This window comes from Mesoplodon bidens (assembly GCF_964165515.1).
Source record: "Mesoplodon bidens genome assembly, chromosome: 14".
Taxonomy (NCBI): domain Eukaryota; kingdom Metazoa; phylum Chordata; class Mammalia; order Artiodactyla; family Ziphiidae; genus Mesoplodon; species Mesoplodon bidens.
Genome location: NC_138170.1, coordinates 27,850,602 through 27,864,979, shown reverse-complemented (window position 1 = coordinate 27,864,979; position 14,378 = coordinate 27,850,602). Strand labels below are relative to the sequence as shown.

Here is a 14,378-nt window from a genome sequence, read left to right as displayed (position 1 = left end):
TATGGGTATGCATATCCATGCTGTGTTGGAAGTAAGAAAGAGACCTCCTGAGTTTCTGAGGCTTGGCTTCTTGGGAAAGCAGAGAGTAGTGCAGTGGCTCAGGCTAACCTAGCAGCTGGCCTCACAGACTACCTAGGTCTTTTATTATTTAGCATGAGGATCACAAATGCTGTCTATGAGCTAAGGTAGAAATAACCAGGTGGCTTACTATGCTACGCTTATTAGCTCTTCACACAAGAGTTGAAATGGAATGCAACTCTAGCCTCTGAACTGAGAGAATTTACTATGAGGCTATCTGGAGTGATGCTGGCACCATGCCCACATTAAAAGTTACAGCTGTTTTACTGGACCAAAGGGGTAGCAGGGTTGTCACAGACTAGACTCACACTTCTGGAAAAGGTCCTTCTAGCCACTACTGGAAAGGCTGTTCTATACTCTGGTGGAATCTCTAGGTGGCAGATCTCTCTGCCTCCAGTTTAAAGTAGGAAGTGGTGGACAACTCTGTTGACCAAGCTTTAGATTAGGTTAGCCATCTAACCCAGGACTGTACCAATATGGGTTGCCAGTAACAATGGATAATCTTAGCCTGGGAGGCCCATAAGTCAAAGGCCAAATCCAATGCATTATTCATGGGAAAATACATCAGAAGTCTGGTGTTTTGTCTCCTGCTACCCAAAAGATTGTCCACAACCCCTCTAACTGAAGGTTCTTCACCCATTGTTTATTTCCACATATCTGCCATTAATTCAGTTTAAAGACACTGTCATTAATGATTCAGCATTTCCAGACACACACCTCCTCCCCAGTTAAGAGGCTGGTATAGGTGAGACAAAGTCTCAGCAGTTCTAGAATAAATTCTCCTCCAATCAACCAAAAACACTCAGTAAATCCCAGAATGTATTACGTATTACTGGCAATTCCTTCTATAAATTTTCTATGATGGCTCTAGTTAATAATGTCCCAAGCAAAGTAAGGGGATATATCTGATTTGCAGAAGCTGCAGCCACATCCCATAGCTGAAGACCTTATTCACCTGTGACCCATCCTTGTGTATGCTGATCTAATGTTGGCTTATATGAGGTCAAAGGTCTAGCTCAGTGGAATCTATTCTCAGAAATGTTCCCAATTTTCTTCTTATTATTATTATTTTACAAAACCAGACCCAAAGGTGTTAGCTCTCTTCTACTTGGCAATAGGAATTATTTGCTGTCAGAACTTCCTTTAATGTTAGAGGTATCACTGTGAAGGTTTTAAGTGTCTGTCAAAACAACATGGGCAAAACAATTTTGTTAATACAGCCAGAAAAACCTGCTTTCAAAAACCAAAGGACTACCTTTGGAAAGGAAGTATTTCAAGTTGACCATCTTATTTATGCCAGGCTGCCAAACATAGCTAAACGTTCTTTTCTGAAAGCCTGCTCATCAGTATACAGCACATTTGGCCTTGTCCTGGGGATCTTCCCAGAAAATTCTGCAGCTGTCCCTAAAACTGACTAATAGAGCATCAATACAAAAAATAAAAATCTAGACAAAGTAGCATTCCCTCAAAGCACCAGGGCCACCTGAAGAGAGATTTGGGGAAGGGCAGAATGTTAAAAAGGCCTATGTTACAAGCGTGGGCAAACTACACCAGAATGTAAGCTCCACAAGGGCAGGGACCATATTTTATTCACTACACTATACCCTCTATACCACTGTACCCACTATAACAGTGCTAGGCATAGTGTTGAATGAATGAATGAATGGACACCTCCTGATTAAGGAGGTGTATATCTACATTCAAGTGCTTGCTGTGCCTATGTCAAGACATGGCCTATAGTCTGCAGGAACTTTGAGTGGCTCTGTATCAGCAGAGATTTGTGCAGGAGTTCTGATATATTAATATTACTACATCCTCTTCTAATCAACAAATGCCTTTGGGGTATGATAACCTCAGATTTCATTTCGGAAATGACATCTACCCACATATACATGCTATATATGCTACCATATCAGTTGTGCAGATAATCTTTTCCAAGATAATGTGCTTTATGGCTTAAACCATTCCTTCTAACACCACCATTAACATCAGTTATAGAAATGACATCTTCTAACTTCATGAGTTATCAAACTGTTTGACTACTAACTCTGGTGCAGATGACTCCCAGTTTTATAGGCCATTATTCAAGATCAACAAAATATTTCAGTTGAGCACCTGGAGAGTATTTCTACTGATAACATTACTGATCCACACACTTCACTACTAGAGGGTTCATATACCACTATATTTTCCTCCACCAAGAATATCCTTTCATAAAAACTTTCCCCTACTACCTACACCCACACCTCCCTTCTTCACCATGACTCACTGACAGCTGCTCAGTAAATACTTGGGCCACCACCCCTCCCTACTAAGAAGTACATGTCGGGGATGGCTTTCTTCCAGTTTAATATAGCTTAAGGGTTGTGATGAAGACTGATCCCTGAGGCCTTTTATGTGGGCCTGCCCTACCCCCACCCCAGCCTCCTATGTAATCGCCTAGATAGGGGTTGTTTAGTCTGGTTGGGGTGAAATATTATAAAAGAAATTCTATTGAGCCTCATTTTGATATGTGCCATATCAGACAAAATCAGTTTTTGATATAAATGGATGTTCTACTGAGGCTAAAATTAAAATATAAGCACAGTTAAGATTTTTTCCATAAGCACCAACAGCAGTCATGCAAAGGGGACATGTTCCTCTTAATGGGAATATTGTTCATTAGACTTGGAGGTAGGGCAAAAAGAAGGGAAGGCAATTTTATTCAAAAACCAAAATTTTATTGAATAGGATCAAGATAGGAGGGGAAATAAAAGGGGAGGTGTCTACACAGTGAGATTCTTGAGTGGTCCTCAGGTTTCCCTACCTGATGTTGGCTAACTGAAAATACTGATTTTACCTATATACATCTAATAGGCATAACATCAGAATTTGTTCAACGTCTCCAGAGAAATATACAATTATTTCTCTTAGGTTCTATAGTTGTTTTTAAGGCAGTTTAAGTGCCTGCAATGGAAATGCACTGCGTTTACTTTAGACTGAAGGTTTAGAAATTGGGGAATAAGTGGCCTAGAGGGAATGTCACCAACTCAATCTAAAAAAAGCCACAGATATCTTGGGATGGCTTTGCTGTATAAGAGTTGTTGCCAACAAGCTCCATTCAGGAGATCTGATGCAATGTCACAACCTAATTCATTCAGCTTTATAAAAACTTATGTATATTGGAAGTAAAAAACAGTTGGTGCCAAGGAACAGAAACGTTTCTAAAGAACACATTCAAAGCTCTTCCTGTTGGTCAGACATGGAAGGTGAACAGCTAAAATTTAATAAATAATGTAATAATTATCTGGGGAAGTTAAGATTCTCTCACAATGAATGGAATGACAGAAATGTGAAGTGTTTCAGGGTAGCCTGTAATAAGCAGCATTTGATGAGGAGATACAGAACATAAAAAAGAGGTCCATGAAGAACAGCAAAGAACAAAGAAGAGAAATTAAGAAAAGGGGATTTAAAGAGATTAGTTTAATACTTAAAGGTGGCAAAACAGTCTAGATCCTGGTTAAATCAACACCCACCCACACACACACACACACACACACATGCATACACACACACACACACATTTTTACAAAGAAAACTTAAATCCAGCTCTTCTCCATGTTTGAAATACCTTTACCCCTCATCAACACCTAACTTCTCAGTTTAACTCTCCACATTTTCCATGAAATATTTTATAACTACTCAGGCCTACAAAGACCTCTGTACTTCATGGCCATTTTTTGTACTTAGAGATTCAATCTTGCTCCTGATTTGCATTGTTTATTTCACATGATTATATAAAAGTCTTATATTCCAACTAGAGTGTAAGTTGGAGTCTCTTTTCCCATTCCTTGAATTTGGGCTGACCTTGTGAGTAGCTCTAGCCAACAGAATGTGGAAGAAGTGATATTTCAAGCATGGGCCTCAAGAGGTTTTCACACTTCCTCTTACTCTCCTGGAACCCTGCCAGGAGGCCACGTGAATAAGCCTGGACTGGGCTGTTGGCTAGTGAGAGATCACAGGGAGCAGAGAAGAGTCGGCTGAGCTAAGGCACGCTACCTCAGGCAAGCCACAGCCCATCCGGCAGCTGATCTCAAAGTATACGTGAGCTTAGCTGAACCCAGCCAATCTGTAGAAACTTGAGCTAAATAAATGGTTCTTGTTTTAAGCCAGTGTTTTGGGGTGATTTTTTATGCAGCAAAGCTGTTGAAATAATTGAAACATACACAGTTGTTTTAGCTTTCCAATGAAATACTTAGTCATAGTGTGCCTTATATTAGAATCAAGTATTTGCTTGTTCACCTCCTTGTTACTGGAGGGCAGAGACTGTATATTATATTATATTCATTTGTGTATTCCCACAACACCTAAGTTGTGCTTTGTTCACAGTAGGCACTCAGAGTTTGATACACTGAAATGAAAATCATCTGAAGCTCAAATTCCGGTGTTCATCAGCATAATTTACTTAATGTTTAACAATAGAAGAAAATACAAACCATAGTACTGCTTAAGAATCAAATAACTACTGAGGATCTACTATGGCCTTGTGTTGTTATTCTCAATTATGAACCATTAAGGGCCAGGAATTATCAGTACTTGGAATATAAATGCTACTTCAAGATAGTTAATAAGTGAGCCTTTAAGTTGTCCTTCTCAAGATTTAGCATTAACACAAATTTGGATTTTCATAGAAATATGCACATATATTTGATACATGAATGTGAAGTTGTACTGCAAGTGTACTTTTATGAGCTTGGGAATATAGAAATTATAAAGTGGCAAAGAAGAAGATTTTGATTTGCACTAATTCACGTTAACAGCTGGTTTTCTAAACCCAGAAACCTGACAAATGAGCTATGTAGGTAAATATACTTTAACTTTGACGTGGTATAAAAGTGTAACATATCATGAAAGCCTGTGTATTCAAAATGTCATTTCACTTTTTCCTTAAGAAGTAGAAAAATTAGAATAGACAGGATGGCTCAGAAAGGATGAATAGTTTTGCTATCCACATCTAATTTGCTTCCTAATAAAATTCTATGGCTTTTAAATGACACTCTGCTATTATAGTCTATATAGAGATGAGTTCATCAAATATTCCATGTTTTGAATATTTTAAAAATTATCATTCAATTGATAGAGACTGAAACACTGTAAGGCAAAAGAACATGAAAGCAGGATCAGAATGAATATATTCATAAACCAGTGAAGAAAATACACTCAATGACAGTAAAAGAATATCGTTGCTGCACTGAACTGGGGACAAAACCCCTTTTTTGCATGGGTGCGTGTATGTATCCTATAACTTGCCTTAACTTTAACTTCTTCCTTTAACTTCGGCCATTTCTGATTAATATTGTTATCTTTGACTTATAAAGGGCATAATGGTTAAATCAGGTAGTAAGGTGGATAACTGAGTCAGGACCTTAAAAGGTTTAGACAGGCTAAATAAATAAGAATGATTAAAATCTGGTTTGTTAATAGAAGGTCTAAAAGGAAAACGCAGACCAAAGAGAGTAAAGTCTTCAGTTGTAGTGTATAAAATCAACCACATAAAGACTAGATATGGAATGAGTAACAATGCTACATGTGAAAAAGATTCAATTACTAGCAGATGGAAGCTCAATAAATCAGGATAGAAAGCCTGTCCCCCACATTGGAGTGCATTCATAAAAATACAAAGAGTGAAAGGGTCAAAGTTAAGTGAGACATATTTTAGCCAACTTAAGAAATACCTTTCTTATAATCAGATTGTCTTGAGGTGGACCCTGCTGCTTTGGGGAAGCAAGTTCTCTTCAAGGAGAATATTCAAGCACAGTCTAGGGTGCTGTACAGGGATTCTAAGTATCAAGCCAAAGGTTATACTACATGATTTTTAAGATTAGCACCAAGCCCCCAAATTCCATAACTCTATTTTAGGATTCCAAAGAGTACAGGCAAAAGGACACACACTCAAGGACACCTAATCATGTCTCATTTGAGGTCAAGCTATCTCCTTTGAAACCACACTTCCAGACTTTCTATTACAATCGGCACATTCCTTATAGTTCATTAGCTGCTCACTTTAAAAATGATGGTCACTTTAAGTTATGACAATGACTAAGATGAACTGCAAAGAGATAAATATTTTCAGCACGGGATGTGGAAAGATAATTTTTGTCACACTGATTCAACCTACCTGAGGCCTGCTAATAATAAGCTAGGCAAGTTTTTCAAATGATCTAAGAAAAATATAAGCTGCTTTAATAGAGACAGACATAAATAGAAATTAAGTGATAGATTCAATAGCAAGAGGCATATTCTTTCATGACTCAGTGAAATTTTGGAGTTTTGGTTTCTACTACTAAAACTCCATAATAGGAACTCTGAGAACAAAACTGTAACAGAAAATAGGAACTTAAGCATAAGCAACAGTGCCCACTGAGAGCTCACAAGTACTTGAGCATTCATCCCCAGCTCAGATCCACCTTATTTTGGCTGTGTTTTCTAACTTACTCCCTTAGTTAACATTTTCTGTGAACACTAGTTGCTTTCCATAGGGACCAAAACCACAAACTCAAGAGAATGACCACACTTCCTTTCCACGAAGAGTGAGAAGGGAAAAATTTTTCCTTGGATGTGTTTTTCCAATGAAATTCAATTTCTGCTTTCCAAGAAACGCCAACTGGCTCAGAAGTCTCTGAGAAGAAACAGTGCTGGGAAAGTGAAGCAGATACCACTCCACAAAACCATAAAGCAAAATCCCAATCTTTCAGGTTTACATCAGCCAAGGGGTTAAAACCTGAACATCTCGGTTGAGTTGCTGAATCCACAGGTGGAAGGTGTTAAGTGTGGAAAGAGATACTCAGCTGCATTTGGGACCATGCTGGGAAAGCCTTTATGTGTAAGAGAACCCCCACCTCAACTCCTAAATATTAAGTTGACACACGTTTCTGGGACGCGGCCTGAATCCTCAAACTTTGGCGGGTCTATAGAGACACAATTTTCTGTTTTCTGCTTAACAGGGCTTTCCAGAATTGTCATCAGATGACAGATTACACCACCCATCCACAAGGATTCAGGGGTAGCTCAGGCCATCCATTATGGGTTAAAAGCTGTTCTAGCATGAATCGAGTCACAGTAGTAAGGAGACTACCAATACAAGGGGTCCAACAGCTTTAAGAAATACCCTGGGCATCTAAAAGTTCTCAGAATGCAAACTTTGTCAGCTCTGAAAACAAGAGGCACTGCATCATTATGGCAGGAGAAACAAAGCCAGCCCCCTTTTAAAAAACAGACAAAAAAAAAAAAAGATTGTTTTAATAGGAGAGAAGCATCAGTCATTGATTCTTACTTCATTCACACTTTCTATCCAACCCCATCCATCTTCAGAGTGAAGAGATGACAGAGCCCAGTTAACTCTCTCCCTCTTTCAGCCCCCGCCCATACTGCTCCTCTATACCCAATCCACCAAGGCCCACTGACCCACCCTTTTCAATCTGCAAGCGACAGCTCTATAGCACGACTCTTTCTATCTAATGGGCTTGCAAAGCTCAGGTATACCTAAGTACCAGCTTTCATCACATTACTTCAGTAGGGTTGCCTGTCAGGTTAGCATGACTGGTCAGGGCCTTTGCTAATTATCTAAAATGACCACTTAGTCACTCATGGCTGACCGCATTCTACAAAGGAGGGGATGGGAAGACTTAAGGCAACAGAAAAAAGTCAACAAAGCAAACCAACAATCCAGAATGTAAAACATTTCATTTTTCTTAAATGCTACTGCCCTCATTATCTGCTAACAAAAGTCCTCTGGGCAGGCAGTCTCTGCATCAGTGCACCTGCTTAGCATTGGTTTGCTGAGCTATCTTTTTGCTGTGTCTGCAGAAGCCAACTATAGCACAATGGGTCACATCACTTGAGGGTCACTTGAGTCCCTCTACATTCTGGGTCCCTCCTCCCACCTCCTGCCTTCCCTTCCACCCACAAAACCTTTAACTCCACCATAGCTAAGGATCCCAGATAGCTAAATAAAAGAGGTGGCCTCAAACACAGGGAAAACCCCTTAGGTCTCCAGTGTGAATCGCCAACGCCAATCCCCCTCCCCTCCCCTTTTCCTTAAGACCTGATGGTCTTCAGTCACACATCTTAAAAGAAAAACAAAAAACAAAAACACAAAGACTTACTTGTCTCAAGTCGATGAAGGCCAACTGCAGCGTGTCCTCCTGGAACCCAGGCACCGGGCCGGATCTGGCAAACTCTGTGGGAAAGAAAAGAGGATAAAAAGCGCCTTTAACTAACCATGGACAGGGAGATTGGCAGACGGATGACAGGGAAGACAAGAGAGGCTGGGGGAGAGGAGGACCAAGCTTCTAAGGAGTCATGTCTCTCTCCCTTCAGCTTCTTTGTTTGCCCTTCAAAATTCGTGTCATCAAAACACCATTAATTCCAGCATCCTGACAGCAAGGAAACTGTACTAATTCGACCTGAAATTTATTCCCATGAGCTGCGCTGGGCTTCAGAGTATTTGTTTTGTGAATGGACAAACAACTTGCAAAGGAGGAGGGAGTGGGGGAGAGAAAAAAGTTTTTCCTCTCAACACAATAAAATCTTCAGCTGTGAAACTCTTTTCAGTTCCGAAAGCTATTTATATTTTAGATCGCTGAAGGAATTTTCTAATTTCACGCCTGTCACCTCATTCCCCAAGCATTTATCAAAAAATATTCCCTGCCACATCATTAATTATTCCCTCACTGATTATTTGTATTATCTCACGAGTGCATTATCGGCAACACACACACAGACACACACTCACACACACACACCAGCAGCAGAGGCTGGCCCAATCTAGTGCTTGGCTCTTCAGTAAAAGAGTACTGCAGATATGAAAAGACCCATCTAAATAAATCTCACTGCAAAAACTTAGGAAACATTTGAACATGTCCATCCTTCTAGTGTATTCTTTGTTCTTGACTTCTACTTCTATTCCACTCTCAAAAATTCTTTTTTCTCTTCCTTCTACCCCAATTTAGTCTTAGGTCAAAGAGACCACATGAATGCTATTTGCAATTTACAGTAGCGCCTTGGGTACATGCTCATTTTATGACTCTGGCTTCTACACTGTTAATAAAAAGATAACTGCACAGGGCTATAGGGACAAATACTAGTAACAGTTAAGAATGTCAAATTTTATTGTCCCTAAGCCCTGCTTATTATGCAACCAAAAGGTCTTGTTTAAGTCCCTACATACACACTAAACACACACACACACATACATACAGAGCAAATTCAAAAGTTGGACAGTTACTAACTATGCCTTGAATTCTCTCTGTGAAGCCAAAGCATGATAAACATTTAACATCAATCTACTATTTACCTGAAAAACAACTCAAGTATCTGCTCAAAGCAAATACGAAAAGGAATGTTTTCCTTTCAATTATATTTTTCTTCAGGAATGAATTTAAGAAATTATAGAAAGTTGGTATCATATTAGTCTTTTGAAATTAAATAAAATCCATCAAGATATTTGCATGTATGTCTGGAAAATTACTTCAAGCAACTAGTAGCTGCATAGATTCAAATGATGATTTATGAACAATGATGGGAATTTCTGTTCTTTAAAAATATTTTCCATCTAGGAAACGTCTACTAGGTTTTCATAAAATCCTTGACCTACTTTAAAAAATAATGTTAACAAGGTAAGTTGCAGGGAACACAAAAACATTATGTGAAATGAAATTTAAAACAAGTTATTAAACAAACTGTATAGAGCACAAAGTGTTGCACAACTGTAACACAAAATATTCTTATTCTAGAGATTTTAAATAAAAATGACTCAAATGGAAGGAGATAAACTATATAGAATGATTAGCACATTAAGTTTCTATTTACTTTGGAAAGAAAATTTATAGGCCATTTATAAATGAATTCTATCATATGTATAGCCCAAATGATTAAAGTTTTAAAACAGTAAAGTTCTAAGACTATACAAATACATGATGAGTGCCATGTTAATAAAAGCTTGATGGAATCCATCCTTCATATCTTACAATACCCATTATCTGTGATAACCTTGTATATGGCCACTGCTCAATTACAAGTACAACTTTCCCATACTATGCTCCTGTAGAAAGCAGTTCTTTGAATTATAGCCACAGCCACTCTTTTTGAGTCTTGATTGTCAGGTGGTCAGCTTAAATAAGCTTCCCAGGCCTGGTAGTTTCATCTAAGGTTGGTAGATTATCACTGTTGCTCCCGTATGACATAACAGCTATGCTGCATCACCTGAAGTCCTCTCTGTCAGCAGGAACCCTACTTGAGTCAAGATGCAGCAACTATCATGGTGTTCTGCTGCCCTACACATGTTCAGTTCAACAGGATTGCCCTATGATACATGGTTTGAATGCTTGAGAGGTGGCTACACATTCTTGAATCTCCTTATTGGGCATGCCCCCTGGGGTTGACATGATGCTGATGAAACCACTTAGGAATCTGGATGTGATACATATTTAGTCAGAGCTGTACTTTATAGACCTCATTTTATGACACACTGAATCTTCCAGGTTCCCAGAGGACATGGTGGCCTTTTAGATTTGATTTTCCTTTTATAAGTCAGGGAATGAAAATTACATCATGTGGGACAGAGTAAAGAGATTAATTTTTGTGTATAGCTTATGGAAATGTTTAATTACTATATATTCAACTTCATATTTACATTTTTTCCTCATTGTTTTATATATGTAATTCTTGTCTTCCCATGTAGGCAGCAAAGTCCTTAGGGATAAGGACCATATCACAGAATGTAGCAAGTATTAAAAACAGTAGATGTCCAACAAATACTTATATATTAATTTACAGAAATAACAAGATTAACTAATTACACATATTCTTTACTGCCAATGAAAATCTTCAGATTGCAATAGTAGGGTGCCTTTAACCTGAGTATCAATAAGTAGGCTTTAGGAATTTATGAGTTCCCTAAAATTGGATGCCCAATGATTGAGGAGATGGGCTTTGGGTCATAAAAATCAGTTTGAGCTCCGGTTACTAGCTCTAAGGCCATGTGCAAACTACTTAATCTCCTTAAAGCTTCAATGTCTTTATCTCAAAAATAAGGGTAACAGTATATTCCTTATAGTGCTGCTATGAGGATTAAGTGAAACAACTATGTAAAGCAGTTGGCAGAGTGCCTGGCATATCATAATTGATTATCATTACAATTAGTTTTTTTGTGGGAATATGTGTTTCTCTGTGAAGAAGGTTCATATCTTTTATTGACTTCTCAGAGGGTTGGTGACCAAACAAAGGTCAAGAGACACTATTCTATATCCAGGACAAAACATTAGAAGAAATTCAGCTACTATTCAGTTATGAGTTAGTGAGTTGGTATTGAAAATTTATAGGCAAATATTTAAGTGCTTCACTTAAAGGAAGCTGATATGACTAATTACTAGTGTATTAGCCACAGCACAGTAATTTTCACTGGTATTATTTTAGAAATCAATAATAAATGCATGAAATCTCCCATAATTTTGTGATTCAATTATTTCCTTTAAAACATGACTGTTCTTCTAGAGTCAATTTTTTCCATATATGAAAAATGTTAATAGCGTAAGAAAGTGTGAATATTTTTTTAAATTAAAGTTTGTATTTAGTCTAACGTCAACTATGTAAAATACAATATGAATAGAAAACATGAGAGTAAGCATTTATTTCATAATGTTAACTGAGGCTGTTAAAGAGAGGAAGATTACAAGGGATTTTATTATTCTTTACATTTTATAAACTTTAAAAAGGAGTAGAGACCACTTTTTTTTCGACAAGGGCAGGGAAGGGCCTCTCACTGTTGTGGCCTCTCCCGTTGCGGGGCACAGGCTCCAGACGCGCAGGCTCAGCGGCCATGGTTCACGGGCCCAGCCGCTCCGCGGCATGTGGGATCTTCCCGGACCGGGGCATGAACCCGTGTCCCCTGCATAGGCAGGCAGACTCTCAACCACTGCGCCACCAGGGAAGCCCTGAGACCACTTTTATAATCAGAGAAAAGGAAATAAAAGAACACACACACACACACACACACACCCCTCAAAATTATTTAGTGCTATTTTCTCTAGTAATAAGAGATATAACTTGTTCAAGATTTAGAATTATAGGCAACTGGGATTGATTTGCACACCCATGTCCTCAGAGGCTGCTTGATAGAGAGAAGGAAAACTACACATGGGAGGGGGACAAGGAGCCCCAAGTCTGCTGACACATATACAAACTGATTATATGTACACACAGAAGCTTTTCTTTAGAATCACGAATAAAAACTTTCCTTCTTTTGACATCATAAAAAGGAGTACATGTCTGTACTAGTGGCCAAGTGGAACCAATGGATATATGGGGCACAGTGAAAAAGTCTCTTTCTGGACTTGTCTCTGGATTCCAAGGTCTGTGGTATGTTTTCAGTCTCTAAGTGGCTTAAGCCAGTGCCAAAGTTTCCAAAGGCTGGAGTTTGGCAGAATGGCCCTCCACTTAACACAGAACCAAATCCTACCTTTGACTACCTTGTGTTATGTGGGGACTGAATCAAGGTTCCAATGAGGCTGGCAAGAAAGCTTCCTCTTGGAAAACTTGTTCAGGTTAGTGGAGCCCCTGACCAGCACCCAGCCACCCTTCAGAGAGCTCAGCTCTCCCCAGCAGGTCTTCCCTGCCCTTGTCGAATCACAGTATGGACAAGAGTTGAAGCTGGGATCAGGGCCTGCCTCCAAGATCCAATTTGCAAATGTGAAAAATCTTTTAATGAGATACATTTTCATTTTAAAAAAATTAAAAAGAGGTGTACAAAGTTATAGGAAAGAAGGCATATTGTTAAGTGAAGGTATAAAGAGGGAAAGAAAATAAGAGGTATAAAGGTATAAAGAGGGAAAGAAAAAACCCCTCACTTAACAAATATCCAACATTCCTTCACATTCTCATACACACTTAAATCGATGAGGTGTGGCAATTGTTTTTAAAGCAATATTAATTTCTCAAAAGTATCCTATAGTTTTACATTTCTAATAATCTTCATATTATAATGGAATAAAATTGCCGAAGTAGAAAAAGGAGGGATTCCACTAACTTCAAAATGCTTTCTACACTGCTTGAAGGCTGGTTTTAAAATTAACTGCCGCTTAGACGGGGGGAGGAAAAAGATGTTTAAATCAACTTAAAAATTATCTGGTACATTCATATTTGGCTGAGGAAAACAAAATATACATTTTATAAAGAGCAGAGAACCTTAATTAGAATAAAACGGGAGAGTCAGAGTTAGAAGGGGCTTTGAGGAATCAAAATGACTGCCTTACAGCCAGAGAAAAGTACTCTGGTTTTTCAGAGTTCAAGGCCTTGAGAGAGAAGAGGGAAGTGAATGAAACTCAGAAAGGTTAAAAGGTTATAGGGAGGGGGAAGGGTAAGCTGGGACGAAGTGAGAAAGTGGCATGGACATATGTACACTACAAAACGTAATATAGAAAGCTAGTGGGAAGCAGCTGCATAGCACAGAGAGAGCAGCTCGGTGTTTTGTGACCACCTAGAGGGGTGGGATAGGGAGGGTAGAAGGGAGATGCAAGAGGGAGGGGATATGGGGATATACGTGTATGTATAGCTGATTCACTTTGTTATACAGCAGCAACTAACACACCATTGTAAAGCAATTATACTCCAATAAAAATGTTAAAAAAATAAATTAAAAAAATAAAAGGTTATAGGTGAAGTTGGCTGGTGAGGACCTGGAAAAGCTTGACTTATGCGTTCGTCTCACTCTTTTTTTTTTTTTTTTTTTTCCCCTACTGGCATGTAGGTTTCCCAGGATACAGGACTTTTAAGTTTTAACACTGGTGTGGTAAAAAAACATTGCCTGCTATTTCAGTAAACAAGAATGTTGCCTGCCATTCTGGTAAACAATGAATGTTACCCACCATCAAGCCACCAACCATTGCATCCACCCTAGACAGTGTGCTCTGAAGAGATTTCAGGATGAAGAAAAACAGGATACTGGCCCTAGATAGTTAAGATGCATATCAAAGGAATAATTTCTATGAGTCCAGACTCTTGCACCTTTCCATACATAGACAAGCACTAAAATCATTAATTTGAGATGTCTGCTTTTTGTGATTAGCTATAATCTATTGATGTTTGTTTGTTTGTTTCCAGCAAAAACTCCTAGATACCCTGACTCCTCCCTTTACCTCTTTGGAACAGTTCTATCTGAGAGGTGTCTCCCGGGCTTTAGTTCTCAGTAAGGTCACCAAATAAAACATAACTCTCGGGCTTCCCTGGTGGCACAGGGGTTGAGAGTCCGCCTGCCAATGCAGGGA

General features: G+C 38.8%; 1 protein-coding gene across 3 annotated transcripts in view; it reads right to left on the bottom strand.

Moving 5' to 3' along the window:
- Positions 1-14,378, bottom strand: part of EXOC6B (exocyst complex component 6B) — a 722,789-nt gene that overhangs the window by 159,428 nt on the left and 548,983 nt on the right. For all 3 annotated transcript variants that reach the window (XM_081253931.1, XM_081253933.1, XM_081253932.1), the window contains exon 20: positions 8,223-8,296. In XM_081253931.1, coding sequence (XP_081110057.1) covers positions 8,223-8,296 — 74 coding nt within the window. The remainder of the gene's footprint in view (positions 1-8,222; positions 8,297-14,378) is intronic.